This window comes from Ischnura elegans, chromosome 4 (assembly GCF_921293095.1).
Source record: "Ischnura elegans chromosome 4, ioIscEleg1.1, whole genome shotgun sequence".
Classification (NCBI taxonomy): Eukaryota; Metazoa; Arthropoda; class Insecta; order Odonata; family Coenagrionidae; genus Ischnura; species Ischnura elegans.
The window spans coordinates 35,288,595-35,311,419 of NC_060249.1; the positions used below are offsets into that span (position 1 = coordinate 35,288,595).

Here is a 22,825-nt window from a genome sequence, read left to right on the forward strand (position 1 = left end):
CGAATAGGAAGGAAACACTGGTATTATTCGATAGGCTAGGGAATGCTAAGTACATAGAATAATTTTTTCAGGATAATTCTCTCAGCCTCAGAGGATAAGATTGATAGTATTGAAACCAGGCAATAGTTAGCAACTTCACATTTAGGACCAGTTTTGTGAGTAGGAATAATGTTTGCCATTTTACTTTGGTGCGGAAAGACGCCAAGTGTGAAGCAGTGATTCAACAGGAGACTAATAGGAATCTTGAGGGAGGAGGCACAGTTACGTACAAAGAAAGGACTGAGGCCATCAGAACCTGGTGAATTGTGAAGAAGTATTTGTGAAAGAAAATAAAATACATCCCGTGGATCGGTCTCAACGCGGGATAGACAGTGTGTAAAGCTAGATGTGAGGGAGTGATCTTGGGTAGAAGGGAGACTGGATGCAGGCATTAACAAATCTTAATAATATTAAGCAAACATGTTTACATGTTTAGTCTATCAGAGCCCTTAACTATATTGTGTTCACGACAAACAGTGTCTGGAATTCAGGAATGAATACGGTGATGTTTCATAAAAGACCAAATTATTTTGGGGTGGCAGTAGTAGATTAGCATACACCATGCCCATATTCCTTCTGGAAGAGCGATTATGAGAACATATCACAGTTTCATACTAAATTCCAACAGCTGTTTCATAGAATTTATCAGAGCAGCCAGAATTAGAAATATTTTTTTTAATCCAGGGTTTTTTGAACAAAAATTTGACTTTTATTGTAATTACATACTCTCAAATTTCTACGAGCAACAATTTTTTTCCATACGGAGAGTTATAGGGACAAAATCTTCTTTTCTCATTAGCTCCACATCTACAGATAAAGTTAGTAAAATTATACAAAGCTTGGTAAATAATTATCAAAACCAAACACTAACAACCTTTTTTTCATTTTAAAACTAAATTAAATATACCAAGGCTTCTTATGTAAAAAATATTTAACTTCTCACCACAAAATAAGGGAATAACATTTAGAAATAAAACATATTCTTCTTATTCTGAAATCATTCATTGAAATATTATAGTGGCCAAGTGGCAAATATATTAGCTACCAGGATCAACCTGGTACTTATAGATGTCACTCTTGCTAATGCTTTATGATTGAAAGGGTTTAAACTGGTCCCCACATAAATTAGTAACAGTAAAATTAATTATTATGAAAGAGATTTACCATATATCCAACAATAGGTCCCTCCAAAACACTCCCTTGTAGGCCAAGCCTAACGAGGAAGTACACTGCCAATAACTCTGTGAGTACAATTTGAACGTTGTAGAGGAAGGATAGGCTTTTCCTTCTTTCATCTGATAGGCCCCATCCAGGAGGCCTCGGAGCTGGAGTTGCATACTTGCGATAAATAATAACCTGTGCTGCTCCAAACACAAGTATAATCAGCGAACACACAGCAGCAGAAACAGTTTCATGGAAGCATCGAGATGTCCCATGCTCCCACACATCAGTGAATGAAATATTCACTGGGCAAAATAGCATGTTTAAAGATATCTGAAAGAAAAAAATAAGTCACTCAATTACAGATTATTAAATTATGTCCAGTCACTTACAAATACATAAATTTCATGACACAATTTTTACTCCTGCAACACTTGTTAAACCCTGAAAATGTATGCCCAGTGTATGTTGCTGCAATTGCCAAGGATGTGCATTTGTGTCTATAACTAAGAGACAAATAATGCCATCTGTCTTATTGACATTGAGCACTTTAGAGGTCTGTGTTGTAGGCCACAAACCTATCTTAGCAAAACACTGACAGTGGAGCTAAGATTATACAAATCCTATGGATTGCAATTCCAATACTGAATCTACTCAAAGAAAATAGAGAAGAAAAAGCTAACATTCATTAAAAGTTATAGTTTCAGGATTAACTTTTTGGATGCTTTTCTCACTCATAATGGAAAATAGCTTGGTTTTAAGTCCACATTTTAATTTACACTGAAATAACTGAAGTATTACAAATAAATTGCTAGGTGTAAAATTGATTTTTTAGTGCTATTTGGATTTTTGAATGGCCTTCATATTTTTTGTATATGACCACTAGTTCCAGACACCTTCACACCTCCTTAAAATAGACCTACCCCATTCCAAAACCGTACATAGCCCTAGTCACCTCATTAGTCTTTTATCATCAGTCTCAATTTCATTTCAGCCAATTGCAACCTTCAACCCCATCCCATCTCCACTCTGCTCCTTTCCACCTTCAACTGTATACATAAACGACCACCTAACGTTATATTATGTCTTTCAGATAAAAGCACAACCACAGTGTGAAAACCGGTGTGGATTGAAATCAAATTATTTTTCATAATGAGCAATGGTATGTGAATTATCCAAGGTCTTCATAAAATCCAAGAAGTTGTGATTAAATCTGGACCCTGCAGTGAAGAAGTAAGAATAAGGAAATGAGTAAGAGAAAAATGAGCACTTTCCAGCATACAGCATACTTTCTGATGTCTATGTCAGGAAAGATATCCACAAAATCAAAAAAAGGCTCCGGGGGCAAGTATTCGTAAGGAAAAAATTCGTATATATGTGGCAATTTTATGACTATATAACAGTCATAGGATAGACCGAGAGGGACATGAAGAGAACTCTGGTAAATACGGAAAGGATATGAGGCAGGTATTGACTGAAAATAAAAAAAAAACTAAGATATTACATTGCCGCAAGAGGGAGGAGTCCAAGACTGATGTTTAAGTATGTAGAAGGAACAAACGAAAGTGTAAGAGTATTGTCACCTAGAAAGCCCAGTAAATGGCTATGAACAGAGAAAGATGAAAAAATAGAAGCCCAGGCAAATAGAGAATAGCACAAAAGAACCTACTTTCATCCAGGACTACAGTTGTAGAACTGGGAAGCAGTTTATGTTTCCGTATGACAGTAAGGCATGGGCGTTAGCAGCAGCACCGAAGCTAAGGGTAGAAGCATTCAAAATGTGATAATATGGAAGAATGATGAAAAAAATAAAATGGATCAACAGTAAGAGAAATGAGAAAGTCGAGGAGTTGGAGAGAAGAAAAGTCACGGAACACCTTCAGAAGACGGAAAACTTCATTGGCTAGACAATAAGGCATGATGGTCTATGGATGTCAAGTGGATGGGAAGAACAGCCAGGGAGGGCTTTGATTGCACAGCGTAGGATGAGTTATCAAGGATGTAAATGAGAAGATATATGTATATATGAAAAAATTACCTAATTGGCGATTTGAGAGAACTGCAACAGGCAAATCCTAAAGATGATGATGTGTGATTATGACCAAATCTATTAGGAATTCTGTCTTGTGGGACAGCAGGCTCAATAGAGGAAAGTACAAAATATGTATGTGTTAGCACAAAGACCTCAATTTGCCCAGCATCAGTTACAGGAATTTAATTACTAAATAAAAAATAATCTTCAACTAAAATGGGATGAGTGTGGAACTCATTTCATCACTAGCTAATGGATTACATAGGAAAATAGTATTGATAAAAATCCTTTTTTATTCGTAGAAATGACTCTGCTGATGTGAAGAAAACATGACGGCCATCATATACACCAAACACAAGTACAAAATCATTTTAATAGGAAAGAGCTGGGATTTTAATAGTCCTTTCAGACTTGAGGAAAAAATGAGAACTTATAAATTAACCACTCACTTTGGTGGTGTGCCAATAGCATAGAATACAATACCCCTTTTGTAATTAGTCAAACTTAAATCTGCTACCTAACATGATGTGCTCTCCAGAGAAGCAGAGGGTTTTCACCTTGGGTCAAATCTTTTTTTAAATACTTATTACTGATACAAGCAATGTTACATGTATTACCTAGATCGCATTTCATGTATCCTGAAGACATTAAATATTTAAGGTAATGTGCAATGTACAACTGATCACCAGGAACTTAATGATTTTCTTTCGAAAATATATATTGTTCTCAAAATGCTACGTCTTTAAACATCAAATAATGCAATATTATCTCTTTCCTTAATAAGAAATCTCCCTTCCACTTCAAATTTTCTCTCCATGGTGATATTATACCTAGGAATTATTTGACCAAGGACTTGGAAAATAGGGTGGTTTCCTATTATTTTTTTATTGCCTAAATCGAAAGATTATTACTCCTGGAGTACGAATTTCACGCTTTTAAATTTTTTAATGACGATATCTAATTTTCGCGATTAAATGAAAAGTGAAAATTTTCAAGCGCGTGAAAACGCGACGGCTAAGTAATAACGCTGGGAAAAGCCTGTGTGACGTATTTCTGGATCGCGCTTTCGCTGTGTGAGGTGACCTTGGGGCGAGGATATTGTGCGCCGCTGCGATGCTGGCTGCCAGCAGGTAGCAGAGTACCATGCTAGCTGGTAGCGCTTGGCTTAAATAAGGATTATTATTACCCTATCAAACGAAGGAAACTTTCCGAACTTAGGTATTTTTAATGTGTGATTAAGAAGAGATGTTTCCCTGAGCTCTGTGCCTCATGCATGCATTAGTAATCTCAGATGATGTAAAACTCCTATCTACTCGTATAGAAACTAGGTCCCTGTGACGTCACGTGGAGCGGAATCGCATTGGCGCAAATCTGGCCTTTTTCAAATGAGGTTAAAATTGACCATTGCCATTCGTCTAAACTGGGTTTTCTAAAACCAAATAATTTGTATATTATGAATACACTAATGGTGGGTAAGGAATCGCAATCATTGCATTTCGTTTTCTTTGATGGAAACTACCCTATTCTTGTTGATGAAACTTTGTGTTTAAGTAAATATACATTATCAACCATTTCTAAGATTCCTTAGGCGTTAGATTTCATTAATAGAATTACTAAGAATTTATAGTTATACAAATACCATGAAATTTATATACAGCATTAGTTCATCTACTATAGAATATAAATCTACTGCCAGGAATCCACATTATAGTAATCATGTCAACTACATTGAAACAGTGCAGGATTTATTTAACTTTTCAATTATTGTGCTGGTTTCACAGCTTCTAGCCAAAGATGGAAACAATACAAATACAAAATTTGTATCTTCCCACTTATCTTTAAAAATATTCAGAATTCAGAAAAAAGGTGTAAGAACCATCGCTCAAAAGCCTAATAGATCCCCCAGTAAGCCTATCTTCAAGGATAAAATTTAATTCGACTCGAGTTTCGATGTTACTACATCATTTTGTTTGAAAATGATGTAGTAACATCGAAACTCGAGTCGAATTAAATTTTATTTTTGTGGAAAATTGCAAGTCAGTGTTTCATTATGAATCGATTCCACTCCATCTCGCTTGATTCTTCGAATTTTATATCTTCAAGGACCTGAATCTCCTTCCGATTCCATGCATGTACATATCTATTTTTAACCATTACGTATGTAAAGAGCAATATTGACATTTATGAAGTGAATAGTGCATTCCATCATCATCAAACTAGAACAAAAAATTATATTCATCATAATTATGTACGAACAAGAGCTGCCAAAATGGGGCACAAAGAAATGGGCATTAAACTGTATAATAATTTGACATTACGTTTAAAAGAAATAAAAAGCATCAATACTTTTAAATCAGATCTAAAGAGGTACTTAAAAAAGAAGCTATTCTAGTCGATCGATGAACATCCCATTGACTCTTAATGTTGATATATTCAATTCCTATAATATGTGAATTATAAATGATTACGATGTGCCCTGGACCTATGCTTACAAATGTATTAGATCTCCGCACAAATAAAGATTTATTATTATCTATTTTGCATTTGACACCATTTGGCAGAGTTGATTTTTTTGCAATACATATGTGACAACTAAATATACTTTCAATCAGCACAGGAATTGATACTTTTCAACACTACTCTTCCCTCCACCAGAAATACTAATTTTTTCTTCATTACACATTGCAGAAGAAATTTCACGTTGAATTCCCAAATTTCAGGGATACTCCATAATTATTTTAAGTGTTAATATATATGTATTCAATTTCAAATTAAGCTCTATTCAAGAATTAATGTCATGGACTCATGATTAACTCAAAATACAACTCAACGTAGGAAATTGCTTTATATGATAATTAATTGGCTTTTTTAATTTTTATACATAGTTTATTAACACTTAATGCATATTTTCAATTCTTTAAGTGTCTGTATTTTTTCATCTTGTGTAATTCTTATTCAATATTTTAATATAACTAAATTTTTGTGATGACAAATGTTTGTAACATATATGCAATTGGACAGATGCTCGTATTAATTATAATTTCTCTGAGAAGGTCGAGACACTTTCAAAATATACTGATGAAAATAATATTTTTACGATGACAAAGCAGCCATTCCCCTCCTTCCCATAAAAAAATTCTGGTTGCCTCTTAGGGTACAGGAATTCTTGACTATAAGGGAAAAACATAAAATTTGACACACAATATAAACAACGCTTGACAAACAATATTTAACAAACAAAAAAATAAAATATTATTTTCATCACACTCAAGAGCTTGCTTAATAATAAATTAAAATGAGTGTGATCTGTCCTTTAATAAAGTATGAGTATAAGGGAGCATTCAACATATTTAACATATATCATTGTATTCTCTGTTGTATTGAAGAGTTTGATGTGTTTGAAATGAAATAACTTTAGAATTCAGATCTATTTGATAGCTAGTGTGGGCAATATTGAAGTCTAATGACGAGTAGAAGAGAAGTCTTTAGAAATCCTTGAGAAGAAGATAGAACAAGAGACACATCATGAGGCACCACGATCTGATGAACAACCATTGAAAGACGTGGAAGGAAGAACAGTAAAGGATTTGGGATGAGATGCATTGAGGAGGTAAAGAAGGATGAAAAGCAGAAGAATTTATAGACGCAGCCGACTGTTCTCAAGTAACATTCGGGAAACTCATTCACAACCTATTCAGCAATTATGATGATGCCATTGACCTAAGACATCATTCATATGCAAACGTGTAGAAACTTCAAGAAGTTTATCAGACAACAATGGATGATTTAAGAATATCCACCACTCATTTGCACCCAATTTCTGATGTCATTGCGAGTACAATAAAAAAGTTACACTTGAGAAACACAATATGAAAAAATACCAGCGACCAGTTAAGAAATCTTTATTCCAACAGAATGGTCTTTGACGCGTGTTGATTCGCATTGCCTCAATTTCAGACATGAACGAGTTACGTCGCAAAAATCACTATAGTTAAAACTATCACTACTGAAATAATAAGTTCTCTTACAATTCTTTAGACGAATGGGCCAGCTGTATTCGCATTAGCGCCGGTATTCTCACCCGGTTTTCGTTCATTCACCACTGATTAAAAAGTGACTGTCATTCATGCGTCGCATCGGTGAATCGCTGAATCCCGGTATAAGGCGAGAAGCGTACACGAGCGCGTGACTTCTAACGAACGTGAGGATTGCACATCACTCCTGATAAATGATGAGATTAGTTTCTGTAAACAAATAGTCCCATAATTATGCATTTTTATAACTAGAAATCGTGACAACGACTTAAAAAATATAATGCCCATATACAACATAAGGATTATGAGGTGAAAGAGTGTAGATGACAATCATTCTATAGTTAAATAGAAGAAATGCATAAAGGACACAGATGAAGAAAATTACCATTCAATAAAGAGAGCGTATTGAAGGCAAACAGTAGTTTACAAATACTGGCAGAGCAATTGTTTCCCGAGCATTTCTATTATATGAGGCATTTGCGGACACAGGGAACAAGTATCTCTGCAAAAATTACACTCATTCCCGAAAATAAGAGGAACAAACAATAGCAATGTGAGTATGAACACCAATTTCTGATAAACTACCGGCTGAAATCGGTCATGACTGGTCACGACCTCTTATTCCGGTCAAATTTAGCTTTATATATTAAATGAAATAAATGCGAATTGCGGAAGCCATTTTTAATTAATACTGAAAATATTACATTGACAATTAAGGAGATGTGGCAGAGATGATCGAGATGATTAACAAGAAAAAACGAGCTACACATTTCATGCGTAAATTTGAAATGCCCCGTTCACACTACGTCCTTTTTACGCCGGTTAGCCCCGACCATGGTTACAAAACGAGGTGTGAACGCAAGTTCCCGTTAACCGTGGTTGGGATTCTGACCACCGTTTTCCGACCATGGTTGGCGGTAGTTCATGCGTGTGTGAACGCAAGTTGGTTAAAAGCTGGTTAGAAAAAGAAGAAGGCGAAGCAGCAACGAAGTGGGATAGGAGGAAAGAAAACAGAAAATAAAGTTTCGAAGAGGAGACGGCCGTTATTGTTGAATTATATTCGTCAGAATTAATTCAAAGGAAAGTGCTATTGATTCATTCCGTAACGTGTTGTATAGTATGAGATTTTAAACCTGATTTAAGTTATGCGATATACTTTATAGTTCGTAGTGAATTAGCTATTAGCTCGTATTGTATTGTTACGGACAGATTGAATAATCTATATTAATATATTGCTAGAATTAAGTAAAATGTGCGAAACTACCATAATAAAAATCCGAAGGTCACAATGATTTTAATGTTTTGGTAAGAGTTCTTTGTCCCAGTTTGAAAAAGATCACTTATGTTCATCCTTGAACAAAAGTTCTTCCCATATCAATATAAAAAGTATCAGGCTAACGGCTAGTCAGATGTAACGATAGAAAATAAATTTAGAAACGTCGGGTGATACCACATATCGCAAAAATTACCACGTTCTCTCTCTTATTTCATAAGTTAAATTTCAACAATCGTCACATTTCTGCAAGTTATTCGTCCACATTTGAAGAAGAGGCAAAAGAGTTTTAATTTACGGTATAGCATCAGAGTGGATCATGTCCTTTGTCAAAGTCAAAAAACAATAATATCTAAGAATGTAATGCAGCGAAAAGTGTATCTCCATCCCAAATCACAAGTGTCTCAAATTGAGGCTCAAGTCTCAAGATTAGTCCTCGATTTTCTTCACCTACATCAATGATTTGTCGACACATCCGAATCAAGGGCAAGTAGTAGTATATGTTGTTGATATCAACCTAATTATCAGCAATATTCGCTTTCATTCGTATTAAATAGAGCAGTAGAAGAATGCAAGCCACACTATGGATGAAATGATTAGTTGGACGAACACATTTGAATTACCTTCTACGTAGCAAGGAACAATGATTGTCGACGCTGGAATGCAATTTTTAATTCATAAGCAGCTCATAATATGCACATATGTTTAAATTCATCATCAATATCATTGCGATTAACACAAGAACTTTTCCCTGCACATTCTATATTTCCTTCCAACAAGTTATTCGCTCTTGTCAATTCATTTTTCACTTGGAATTACTCTACCACTCATCAGATGTCGCCAGGGTCTAACCATGGTTGAGTGTGAACGCGCGTTGGTTCTGACGTCATCTTACGCTGGTTAAGAAAGATGGTAATGTGAACGGGGCAAAAGACGCAGAGAAGTTATTTAGATATATATTAAGATATAATAAAAAATTAGATAAATGAGCGGTAATTAAAAAAGCAATCTTATATTACATACCGTTACTCTAATTTCATTCAATTTATTATTATTCAGCAAAGATTTATTCAGCTTTCAGCGTCAGCGAATGTGGCTCCCTCAGGTTGACCACTTGTGAATTCGACATTGTACACAAAACGCCGGCTTGTGTCTCTGAACTGAAGAAATTATTGAAACCTCGTGTTTTGGATTTTCAAGTCGATTTGAAATTCAGTCATGACGTAAGTAAATGTTTACCCTAACCATAGAATTTTTACCATTTTACTTTTGCGGTAAGTTTTAAGCAATATTTTATTCCAGGACCACCCTCCTAGCGAAGCCGAAGTCAGAAATGACTCCGGAGGAATTAGCAAAACGAGAGGAGGAAGAATTCAATACTGGACCTCTCTCTGTTCTCACTCAATCTGTGAAAAACAATACTCAGGTTAGTTGTAGTACTTTCCATCGCCGAAAAATCGCATATTTGTTTAAAATGCATGATTTAGTAACGTTTCCACCTTACTTCTGTCTTTGCTACAGGTCCTGATCAACTGCAGGAATAACAAGAAGCTTCTAGGACGAGTCAAAGCATTCGATAGGCACTGTAACATGGTTTTAGAGAACGTTAAGGAAATGTGGACTGAACTGCCTAGAACAGGAAAGGGGAAGAAAAAGGTAAGAATTACTAAATTAATAGGAATTACTGCTTCCGATCATTGAAATTCAACTGCTACCCTTGGTTGTGTGTCAGTGTAGGTGTTTTCATATAAAATGTTCTTTTTCTCCTTTAGGCAAAGCCAGTTAACAAAGACAGGTTTATATCGAAAATGTTTTTAAGGGGAGACTCCGTCATTCTTGTGCTCCGGAATCCTTTGGCTTCAGCTGCTGGAAAGTAGTTTGCATTCGTTTTGGTATGACTTTCCCAGTGACAAGTGATTCATTGTCGAATCAGTGAATTTGGACCTTGGGTGTTGTGCGTTTGTGTATATTCTTATTTCTGTAAACATTGCTCTTTAATAACAAAACTTACTCAAAAGCACTGATTTATTTGAATTTTTTTTACATATCGAGGCCCTATGCGACTGAAGAAATTTACATTGTGGCACCTCAAGTTGCTTATAAATAATTTGTACAAAAATCACAGTTAAAGAACTTAATCACATAATGTGGTCCCATCTGGTCAATATTTTGACTTCTGGTAGTGCGACGCTTGTTCTAAGTTATTGACGACATCATTCTTTTTATCTTTCGAAACACCGGAAGCTTCATCCCATATTGTGACTCCATCACATGCACATATACGTTTTGGGTTTTCAAATAATCCAGCTGAACGTGCAATAATTCCACAGGCAAGCCTAGAAAAACAATATTGTGTAGAGTTAGTACACTCATCTCCCAAATCAAGGATTTATCTCCTTAACACCGAGATGTGAGAAAAAGACTCATTAGCGATAGGCTTAATTTAATGTAGGGTAAGATACCACAAGAAGGATCTGTGTGGCATTGTTACAGAAGGAAAATGAGGGCTGGAGGTACTTACTCTTAAGTACTATTTCACAAATAATTCTTTAATTACTATTGAGTCCACACAACTTCATGTAGCCGTTGCAGAAAGAAAAAATACTAATCTGGCGTTGGTATGCAATAACTCAGATACAAATTGAAGTTAATGGCAGGCAATGTTCATGGCTGATCTTCAATAGGTCCATAGCAATCACAGGGAACCATATTCTACATTACCTAAATTTTACAGAACATTGGTGGTGCAAGAATGCTGAGCATATTTGGTCACACTAGTGAATATTTCTCAGACAACCATTAGCATTCTATTAAAGGCCAAATTCAATGGTTCCAGTCCAAAGAAACACATTGTAATAAAACTCAACAAATTCCCTCATTGAGGAACATAAAGCAATGGTACAGCATTATTATAACAAAAATGAGTGCTCTGCACTGTGCTCAAGAGCGTCAATTATGGTTCTCTCTTCAGTAGGAGATACTTCGGTACCCTGCAACATCGTATGATAAGCTTCATTCTTGTGGTATCATGGTGACCCACTCATTACTGCTCATAAATTAGCAGTATTTGGGATGATATCAACCCTTGATTACATCATGCAGCAGCCAAGGAGTATGCGTTTCACATATCCATGGGAACAGTGGCGAAACTATGGGGGGGGGATGAGGAGATAGATCCTCCCCAAAGCATCACAGAAATAAAAAAGTTATTTAAAACTATTGTCTAGTTTTGAAATTTTATAACTGCATGAGGTTAAATTTAAATTTTTAGTGCCAAAATGATGTGAACTGTATTTCCAGGCATTTTTTTTTAATTTTACCAGACCCCCCACGGAGGTTGCCACCCCAGACGATCCCATCCCCCCAAAGCATATTCCTTGTTAAGTCACTGCATGGGAAGAATGGTAAGGAACTGCAGAATGAATTCAGAGAGCAAGAGCTAGGCAGTCAAAAAATATGTTTCCTCTAAGATCACTATCAAGCAGATGAATTCAAAGACAGACTAGAATATTTAATGACATCATTTTGTAAGGGATTTACCTCTTTAGTTGCAAAAAAATTCTAGGGTGTGCCATTAATGCTTAATTTCCTTTAAATGAAAGAAGCGCATGTCACTTCAGATTCAGCTTTCATCAGTTTGATTTCCAGAAAGCTATCCCTGATAGATGCATTATTTCTATAATTTAATAACAGTTACATAGTATCACTTCAGTTTTTTTATAAATGATATGTTCTGACTGAGGAAGTGCCGGGATTAATGACAATCAGAGTCATCGAAGGGCGATGGACTTGCATTGTAGGTAGATCGAGTTGCACATTGGTCTTTCAAAGATGTTTTCACTGTTCACCATTAATTTCCTCGCATCAACTTCCATTCAGATGTTAATTACGTTACCTTCTTACTTATCTGCTTATTGTACTTCACCATATTCATCATGTATAAATGACAACTACGCATAGCATCACCCACATTCTTCTATTGGTAAAATCAAATGAATCTGCTCCTTTTGTATACATTTGCACATAATTCTATAGATTATATCATATGCATGACTAAAGCTATTTCCCTGCACGACCTTTAGTACAGGATGTAGAAGATACAAGTAATTTTGTCAAAGTATTTTCGGGAAGGTTCCTAAAAGAAATGTTCTCACAAAGTTTGTATTTATTTATTCTTCAGCCCCTTGAAGTTGGTGATTATGGGAGTGTACTGTGATTAAAAGAAGGTGACGGGGAATAGAGTGGTAAACTTACTGAATATGTTCATTCATATGATCTTCCATGATATCAAAAGATTCCTTTAATCAAATATGCAACTAGAAATTTTTTATGGGGGGAGAGGAGGAGCTGCCATGTGCTTGATCTTTAGTGGATATTGCACCAAAATATTATTTTCATCAGTATAATTTGAAATTAATGATACACCATACATGGGCGTACCCAGTGGGGGGCAACTGCACCCCGCTAGCAGCGAAAATAAATTTAGTTCAAAACATAAGTTATGAACAAATTTTCCTTTTGAAGAAAAATGATATAAGTATAAGACATGGAACTTAAATAAAAATCATTAATTTTTCAAGCAAATAATGCCATTTGTGCTGTTACTTGAGTAATTACAGATGTTTTTAAATAATAATGTGCTCACCAAAATTGATCGGCTCCGAAAATGGAAAGTCAACGCAAAAATATTGAATTTCAGACCAAAAAGTTGACGGGCAACCAAAGTGCATGCTTAAAACAGCAACTTAATGATGCAGCAGGGACAGATGCAGGATTTTTTTCTGGGGGTTGGGGGAGGGAGGGAACAAAGTTCTGACAGTCTTCTTATATTTCAGATTAAAAACAAAATACAGCACATACTGTAGAAAATATTCTCTTTACTTTAATATGAAACTTATATGCATAAAATTAAATGACTGAGGCTCTGTAATACACACAAAGAATGTAATTATAACTGTACTATAAATCTTATGTATTTTTCAAGCATCTGGGGGGGGGGGGGAAGACTTGCCCCCCCCCTCCCTAATCCGCCTATGTGATGCAGCATTCTGTTTACTACAATGTTCACAAACTGAATGCTTTCATGCTTTAGTCATTTTCAGATGCAGCACGTCCAAAGTCAACTTTAGACAGACTTCAAAAATGAAAAGTGGAACTAAAATAAGTAGAATATAACTTTCCAATCCCTCACTCTTCCAATGCATTCAATCCATTTTGGAATCAAATTTGGACAGAGTTCCAACCTCTTCTGAACTCAAATTAACAAAAGCTGCAACTGTATTTTGGAGTTTATAAACCATGTCCAACAGTGAATGTATTGATTTCATATCTTTCATTCTTAATAACATTTTGGCGATACAAACATAATACCTTCAAGATTCAATATAAATAATGTTTACGAGAAATAATATTTCTTTTGATAAAACAGATTTAAAAATATACATGATGTTAAATTAAAATTATGAAGGAAAATACCATACCTTCGCCCAGAATTTCCATCGATGATTGAACTTTTATTGTCACCCAAACCAAGATCGTCCTCTCCTTCAGTGACAGCCACTGATCTTCCAATGAGGTCCCAAGTCTGAGAAATAAAGCATATGCTGGTATTAGGTAAGTGCAAAAGTGAATTTGACTGAAAAAATCAATAAACACATCAAATTTTAAGACACTGAATTCAAACATATGGACTTTATTACATTATTTTTAAAAAACTGAACACATATTGTGATTGAAATAAAATTAGGCATATTACATTATTATAATGATAAAATATTCAATGAGGCATCAATTCTGCTTCCCCTGGTTAAGACTGTGACCATATCCACTGATGGGCCACATGTATGTTCAGCTTGAAGCAGATGCCTTAAGTTGGAACTGCACTCAGCAAGGCAATTATTTCCAATATGAGTGGCAATCTGTGAGGTGGCAGAATGCTAGTCAACCACTGGTTAGGCCAAATGAAGCAGGAGAATACTTACAACTGCAGAAATTAGTATATTCCTACCATGCAGGGAAATCTACACTCCTCTACCTTTTTTAACTTCAATGTATCTGGCCTTCAACACACTGAAGAACACTTCATTTTTCAAGTCACAGAAAAGTGACGAAGAGGATGCATGGTGAGATGCAAGCCAACTATGGCGAAGTTCATTTCGCTTACCATTCACATTGCCAGCTTTACTCCCAACATACTTCCTTTTCACGGTAATTGAGAGTTCTTGATGCCAATGTTCCCTGTTTTCTCTATTGAAAATGCTGCTAAGCTCCACCGAGCTTTACTCGATAATGAATCATGAGGGAAGGGAAAAAGCCACTCACTCTGAAGCATCCAGCCACTAACAAAAAATACCTTAAGTTGGGAAATAGGGTGTAAGATATAGGGAGTCCCTTTCAGAATCTTCACTCATTCAATTTGGGCCTTGTTGCATTAGTCATAATTTGTTTTTTCCGACTTTCCATAGCAATTCCAAAGGCAATCTCAACTTCATACTCATCAACAGAAATCTAATCATACATAATCCTTACAAAATGTCATTAGTAACACCGAGGGGTGGTTGGATTGCTTAAGTCTAAAAGAAACGGATGGCGAGATAAGCAGAATGACAATCACCCTGCTGTCCTTGTATATTTTAAGGTTACCAAAGAAGCTAACCATAACATACAATTTCTGATAAATGTCTTATACATTGCAAGTTGGGGTAGAAGGCTCCCCCATGCGTATGCCCTCGGCCCTTTTTGAAGGTCTCACAGCACTCAGAATTTTCAACTGCTCTTTCAGCCTAAGTATAACCTCCAACCCAAGAATTTTCTTAAGGAGTTGGCCCCTTCAGTATTGCCTCCCCCAGCAAAACATAGCCCAGATAATAAAGAAGTCTCAGGACACCATTAAGGTAAGGGAAAAAATTCTTCTGCTGTAATCTGAATGAAAACCTGAGAGAACTTACATACAGCAGGTTTGACTTTAACTCTTTGCACTCCAAATAAGGCAGCCCATATACAAATAGTCCAGTCAGAAGGTATTTAAAAATTTGGACAGTGTCAGGGTCACTTGACACCTAAGTGGAAAAGGTTAAAAGAAACCCTAAAGCAAAAAACACTTTGCATCTCCATGACAACAATCGACACACATTTTAATTTTGAGCATAGGTTCTAAAAATGCTACTTATAAGTGTATTGTTACCTTTATGAGATTATCCACTAAACGGAATGTTGCTCGACCATTTTCATCAGCAATTACATTTCCTAAATCACCAACATGCTGAAAATAAATTAGTGTATTAAAGAAGTGAACTTTAGTATTTTGACAGGTGAAGGCTAATGGTCAATTTGCCACAATACATCTTTTATCATACTTTCCTTTCACAGATTATATAAACAGGGGGAGCTCAAGTAGCAAAAGGATAAGCCATTGATTCCAATCCAAAACCCACAGTTTCTAAGATAAACCACATACAAGATACGTATGTAACTCCTCATTTAAAAGAAGGCAAAAGAAAGATGGTTTCGGAAAGAATGCCAGGGCAAAGCATGATCATTTATTATATAAAAATTGACCAGCACACATTGATAAAATCAGGCAGTGCCCATCCTCCTAGTGGCACCCGCGACCCGGACACCCTTGGAACCAGAACACCGTTAAGTGGCCGCGACGAATCGACGACCGTGCACGCCCTCCACCTCACCGAATAAATAAAGAAACTATCAAAATACCAGGGAGGAACAGAAAAAAAGGACTTGAGGATGAACTTAGAGGGAAAGATCTAATTCTTGTAAACATTACTCGTCAAAAATACTAAGATTAGATAGACACAGCTCTTTGATCATATCTATTATGAGTTAATTTATTGTCACTGATGTAGCTCTCCTTTTACATATTCTTCATTATCTGTTCCTTCAATAGAGCTTTGTCGCTCTATTACACTAGAGGGGATGGCCCAAATGGATAATGAAAACAGACAGATACAGCGGAAACTCGTTAAAGCGAGTACGGGCTATAGCGACACCCCCGCTATTACGAGAGATAGCCCATGCACCGTCAATTGACACTATAATAAGCGTGTTAAAAAATTCGTTTTTACGAGACCCTTTCGGTGTTGGCTCTCGCCATAGCGAGGGTTTCACCGCCGGAAGACTTTCATCAAGACTCCTTAACCTCTGTAATTGCTAGCGATCTGTTAGAAATGAAGTTAATGGAGTGCTCAGTCTCAAATTTATGTGGTAAACTGTCGTTCGATAAATATAATGATTGACGAAACAATGCTTTGCATGATTTTTATTCAGTGCGGCGCTTATAAACTGTTTGGATAGTTAGTCGTTATTTGAGTAAGGAAATTTAGTGATGCAAAAAAACATCGCCTTTCGTCTGGATTTATGCTTACGTTTATCGGATAGATGTTTATCTGTCGCCGCACCACTCCTGTTCCTGTATATCTGATCGCAACAGGTATATTAGCTATTATTTGCTCCACCTCCGGTAAAGCGACAATTCGCTATAGCGAGCGTTTATTAGTGCACCGTGGGGTGTCGTTATATCGAGGTTGCACTGTATGTAATTCATTTATGATAATTTTTAAGCAGTTTATATGTCTGTTTCAGTGCCATTCTTCTCTGCATCTTATGCTCCCATTCCATTAGAAAGCTTGTTCTTAAGGGGATGGAATCATGAATATAGGTGGTGTGAAAGAAAAAGTAGAAGAGTGTTTGAGGAGAGTGGAAAGGGAAGCAATAGTGGGCAATCCAACAATTGGTTAGTCGTTCTTAGTTAGTTGAGACTTCACTGTAGTTGTTCTAAGGCCGTCAAATCCAATTATTGCAATCTACTGGGACTAAAAGTTTATTTTCAAAATTGATTTTAAAAATTCATCAACTTATTTTTCAATTCAGGGTGATTCCAATAGTAACTTGAATTCATCAATGACAGCTGGATTTGTCAGTTACTGTTAGAGTTAACAGTTACTGTTAGTTTTAACAGTTCCTATTTTAACAGTTACTGTTTTAACTGTTGAAAATTTAAACAGTTTTTTTGCTAAGGGATGATTCAGCACTTTCCATTGCAAGAAATTAGATCCAGAGATACCAACAAAATGGCAAGTAAAATAAAATTAACACAAGAAATAAAAAAAGAGAGGTACTTCTAGAAATAATCCATATATTTTGAAGGTCTTCATTCATGGTGAGAACAATAGCAGCATACGAAGTGGGACCGAAAACTGGACTGAAATTGCTGCCCATGTCGCTTTTATAGTTAGACATTCTACATGGGTGTTAATTCACCCTTTCTTAGTCAGTATGTGAAACAGCATGGCTATAGACTGTTGTAGTTAGCCCCTATGACAGTTTTTGTTCAAACAGTTTTTCGACCCCTTCAACATCGGAAATTAATGTTTGAGAACAGCGTGCAGCGTTGAAATTTTCTACTCCGTAAAAGTGCATCAGCTGCAGTTGATATGTTGACTACAGCTTACAAAGAACATGCCTTGAAAAGAACTTGAAGTGAAGAGTGGTATTTGTGATTCAAAAGCTGCAACATGTTGATCATCGACCGAGCCAAATTCCACATCCATAACTGATGAAAACATGGAAAAATGCATGCCCTTGTGTACAAGTATAGGAGGCGTGCTATTGATGAACTCTCAGAACAATCTGGTCTTTTGTGGTGTTATGTGCAGCGCATATTATCTGAAAATTTGCAAATTACACGAATTGCAACAAAATCCATCCACTGCCTGCTGACACATGATCAAATGGTTTTTGGCAAAAAAACTGTGTGACATCTCTTCCTCGCCCACCTTCACACTAGAATCCTTCATCTTGAGATTTCTTTTTGTTCCCCGCGGATGAAAAGGGTAATGAAAGTGAAACGTTTTCATGACATTCCAGATGTGAAAAGAGAGAATCGAAGGTAGCACAGCAAAGCATAGGAAAGGAAGAGTACCAAAGGTGTTTCGTGTAATGGAAAAAATGCTTGAATCAATGTATCAGTGATAATGGCGAGTACTTCTGAGGTGACTAACATTTATAACACAAAAAATTAAATTCTAATTTTTTATTAAATTTTGTACGGTTATTTGTGGGTCCCCCTTAGTTTGTTCCTAGTTTAGTCAAAACCAGGCATGACCAGGGCCAAATTGCCATTTTCCTATTTTTTGCACAAATTTCTAATGACCAGTTTTTCTTTAAAATCACATGAAACCATCATGTAATAAACAGGCAGGAAAGAATAATTTGAATAATTCTACTTACCCGACAACTTTCTTCACTATTGGGGCCACCGTGTTTGGTATTAAATGGATTGTAATGGGAACCGATGCTGAAAAGATAAATACCAATTTAATAGAACACCCTCTATAAAATAACTTTTTTAACAGCACAAACCCTACGGCATCCACAACTTGTGCATTAATACTAGTGGGTGAACTTCACACTCAGTGCAGCATCACCGACACAGCAGCTTAATGTGAATTTAAGTAGCAAGAAACTAACATCTAAAATAAAATTGGGGAAATTTAACGATGATAACCAGTTCACATAAGTTAACCAATCATTAATGGCATTACCAAGAAATACAAAACATGCCGCACAGTGTGTGGAAGCCCCCATCTCGGGCTCCTGCTGCAATGATGACTTCAAAACCTGACTGACAAAACTGATCACTCAAAAGGAACTAACAATGTGATGTACAGCACATAAAAACTGCTACATGAAGCACATAATAATGAAGAACATACAGCCAGACTTACAGAAAGTGCAACCCACTAGTTTCTTAGATAACCAAGAAATAAAAGAATGACATTTGGGGTGCACAAGCACATGCACCAAAGACAAAGGGTTGAAATCACACAAACTTCCCAAATATTGAGTATGGACTGTTATTATAGCCCTCCGTAATTGGCCTTGTACTGTTTTTGGACTGGATTAAATAAATAAATAAAAATGTATTTTCAATATCTCTAGATGTCTTCATCAACCTCCTTCTACACATTTTTAATTTTAAGTTAGGCATAAGTTTTAGTTCAAATCTGTTTTACCTCACTCATATTTATTGACCGTTGATTCTCCCAGTTCCATTCAATTTTTTCTTTCTTTCCTCCTCTCCCCCTAAAACAATTGCTACAAAAAATATAAAATAAAAATATAGGATCTGCCCAAAATTGGCATTTGTGACTATAAGATTGAAATGATTCAATTGGTAACACAATGCTTCCCATGAAAAGAGAAGGAATCCAAGTACCATCCACTACAGTGAATGTAATAAAAAAAATCTGTACATCAACACACCGCTAGCTCACTCATCACACAAAGAAGTGGCATATTGGTCGAAAGTTTAATTTTTTAATGCTATCAAGAAAAGTTACTTCCAATAAATACTGAAAAAACCACTCAAGCATAAAATCCCTTGCATGACCAACTGAAGAAATTTCTTTAGTTTTATAAACCCTAGAGACCTGAAGTACTAACAGATGTTTTGAATTGTAAATGTAAAAATAAAACAGCTCATATCTAAAGGCCGTTTCACACAGGGCATGTAATTGCACAATCTGACGTGTGTACGAAGGCACGGTCAAAATTTTACTGTGTAAAGCTGTGAATTTCTAGAAAGCATGTGAGAATGCATGGATATGAGATGGTAAAATAGCCGCTCTTCAAATTTCATTCATGCATACACGAAATTGCATGCTATTATGAGACATTTATGCAGTTCTTAACTGCACAATTACGTGCCCTGAGTAAAAGAGTCTTAAGTCTGCAAGAAAGATTCTTCCTAAAGCCTGAATCACCCAATCCTTTTCAGATATGACTCCAGCAATGGGCCTTCCAATTGCTTTTTCCATTACTTAGTGCATCACTTTTAGCCAATATTACCCCACAGCATTCTTTTTACAGTGATTGTAAAGTTTACTGACACTAAAGCCACCGCTAATACCACCACCCGTTTTCAATGGATCAAAAGTTTAAACAAGGCAGCAGGAATGCAGTTTAGCAGAAAAGGACAGAAAGAGTGAAGGAACTAAGGACAGAGATAATGATCATAAGATTTAAAATAAAATGATTTCTCAAGTGATCACTTTTTCAGTCTTGAAAAGTGATCACTCAGAGAAACAGAAAAAATGATCATCATTTGCTTCAGATTTAAGGAATTTTCATTATTGTGAAATTCAGTTATGCAAAGTCAAGATCATGAATTGATAAAAGTAGGAGGGCCAAAATCAATGTAAGGTTAGGTTAGATCATTTAAACAAGGACACTCCACAATGTTCACAAATACTAAAGGAGAGTATCACTGCATGCTGTGGCCATGCCGTCATGGAAAATTTTCCAAACAAATTCTCATTGCGGTAGGTTAGTTTTTTCTTCGTTTTCCCAATTTTGGGGGGACAAGGGCCCCTTTGGCATATGGTCCTCATGAGAGGTGCACATAAAAGGAAGTATGATAGGTACTACAATTGAAAATCTGTCACCTATAGACAACATACTGATATTTATCCTAAATTTATTGAATCTGGATCAAAGACTACCTTAAACCACCCCACTAGTGGTGTAGTGTAAGGTAGGAAGTACTTGATCCGTCTTTGATAATTAATAACCAACATCAAACAAAGACCAACAAGACCTAGCAATAATAAAGATAGTAAAAATTATTGGAACTGATAAACTGCTATGTCTACCAGATATTAATGTTCAATAGAATTAGTATTCTGAATTCTTGAATTTGTAGGAAATATGGGATAATTTATAGTTTATATAGTTTTTCTTATTATATGTGAGGTTAAGGATAGAATTACTTGTAATATAATACTGCATAATATATACTACATATATATAATATACACTGCATGTGTTTTTTTCAGTATTTTCCACGATATCCGAATGGAAATCAATAATTTACCTTTCAATAATACCTTTTTAAAATCATGGAATTAAAAAAGGAACTCTTCATTAAGAACCACGACTAAAAACTAATACTGAGAACTGATGATAGGAAAGAAACAGGAACCTGAATCAGCAAGTAAGTGAAACCGACCCTTCTGTAATGAAAAGTACTACAGAAAGAACTAAGGCCGATGAAGTCAGTTGAACAGCATTTATACCTGTAGCATCCTTGTGAGATATCACCACATTCGTGGACATGAAGTCCGTGAGGGCCTGGACTCAATCCATCAAGGACTCCTTCAATGATGCATTCTTTTTCAGTGGCTTGAATAAAACGGACGACACCACATACAGGGCTGTCACTCCAACCGAAACCAATGTTTTTCGGGTCCACGCTACCGACTACAGCCACAGCTGCACCTAGGTGACCACCTAGTGTTACAGTTAGTTATCAGTGAAAAATATTTCCACATTGAGACAAATCGAAGACTGCTTTGCCAACTTACTATTAGTATTGCTACCGATTCCTTTGAGAACCACTTTCTTTCCAGTGCCTTCAATGAGCTTTAGAATATCTCCAGACTTCATTGTGGTCTCAACAACGACTGACTCTTTCTCTAAGGATACATCGACCTTTGAAATCTCTTTTATTCCGGCTAAACTACTTTTCACGCTCTCGGCACAGTTGTTACAATGCATTTGAACGGCGAATTCCATCTATTTCAGACAGTAAATTAAAACATTAGGTACATAAAAATTTCAGGAAATTCATAGACACCAAGATAAAAACACAGTCCTCAAATGAAACTCCGCTTACAATTCTCGAAAAGCACCGATGAAAAAATATTTTGTCAAAACCAATACATAATAACATTATTTTTATCCGAATGTACACTACTGCATGCATTAAAAATTTACAGGATACAATTAACAGGACAATCATTTTTGGCAAGAAATAAGAATTATATTCACAGTTGTGACGGAAGGTAGCCCTTCAGCAGGTGATATTGAAGCATTTCCATCCATTGCGTAAACTTTAGGAAATAACATCGACCTAAAAACTTGAATCATTGATGATATAATAACACCAACAAATACAATATGACAAATACTGATTATATCAGTGTAATAGATATATTATAAACCATTACAAACTACGCATAAATTCAGATTCAAGACAAGTGCTCAGAACAACTCCACCACACGACCGGTACCGAAAACCACCACCGGTGACATATGAAAAGCAAAAAACATTTCGCGGGCAATTCGCTTTCCCAAATATGCTTTTCATTTACAAAATGAGATCTTTTCATTTACTCTCGATGGAAGATAAGAGACGAATATGAATGAATATTTGAGTTTCCTCATATTTATGGGTCGGATGGATTGTATGAGCGGCAGATGATGATTTTC

The 22,825-nt window shown here is 35.9% G+C and overlaps 3 protein-coding genes across 5 annotated transcripts in view; 1 reads left to right on the forward strand and 2 right to left on the reverse strand.

Moving 5' to 3' along the window:
• The window catches only part of LOC124157264 (ATP-binding cassette sub-family B member 6), a 30,732-nt gene extending 22,872 nt beyond the window's left edge, over positions 1-7,860 (reverse strand). The window contains exons 1-3 of the mRNA XM_046531835.1: positions 7,652-7,860; positions 7,261-7,476; positions 1,204-1,533 (exon numbers count right to left, since the gene is read on the reverse strand). Of these exons, the coding sequence (XP_046387791.1) occupies positions 1,204-1,521 (318 nt within the window). The 5' untranslated portion in view covers positions 1,522-1,533; positions 7,261-7,476; positions 7,652-7,860. The remainder of the gene's footprint in view (positions 1-1,203; positions 1,534-7,260; positions 7,477-7,651) is intronic.
• A 1,762-nt stretch (positions 7,861-9,622) lies between these two features.
• LOC124157266 (probable small nuclear ribonucleoprotein Sm D2) lies at positions 9,623-10,559 on the forward strand. Of its 2 annotated transcripts, none has more exons than XM_046531838.1 (4): positions 9,623-9,762; positions 9,842-9,965; positions 10,061-10,195; positions 10,312-10,559. In XM_046531838.1, exons 1-4 carry the CDS (start codon positions 9,758-9,760, stop codon positions 10,414-10,416), a joined length of 369 nt encoding a protein of 122 aa, XP_046387794.1. In that variant the 5' UTR covers positions 9,623-9,757; the 3' UTR covers positions 10,417-10,559. The 2 variants fall into 2 exon arrangements, with proteins under 2 accessions (XP_046387794.1, XP_046387795.1); XM_046531839.1 differs by having other exon boundaries at positions 9,635-9,763; positions 9,846-9,965.
• On the reverse strand, positions 10,551-22,620 carry LOC124157265 (copper chaperone for superoxide dismutase). Of its 2 annotated transcripts, none has more exons than XM_046531837.1 (7): positions 22,385-22,620; positions 21,919-22,129; positions 21,631-21,832; positions 18,785-18,851; positions 15,723-15,800; positions 14,020-14,123; positions 10,551-10,875 (listed from the first exon to the last, which is right to left on the reverse strand). In XM_046531837.1, exons 1-7 carry the CDS (start codon positions 22,481-22,483, stop codon positions 10,701-10,703), a joined length of 936 nt encoding a protein of 311 aa, XP_046387793.1. In that variant the 5' UTR covers positions 22,484-22,620; the 3' UTR covers positions 10,551-10,700. The 2 variants fall into 2 exon arrangements, with proteins under 2 accessions (XP_046387793.1, XP_046387792.1); XM_046531836.1 differs by having other exon boundaries at positions 21,631-21,844.
• Between the last annotated feature and the right edge of the window lie 205 nt (positions 22,621-22,825).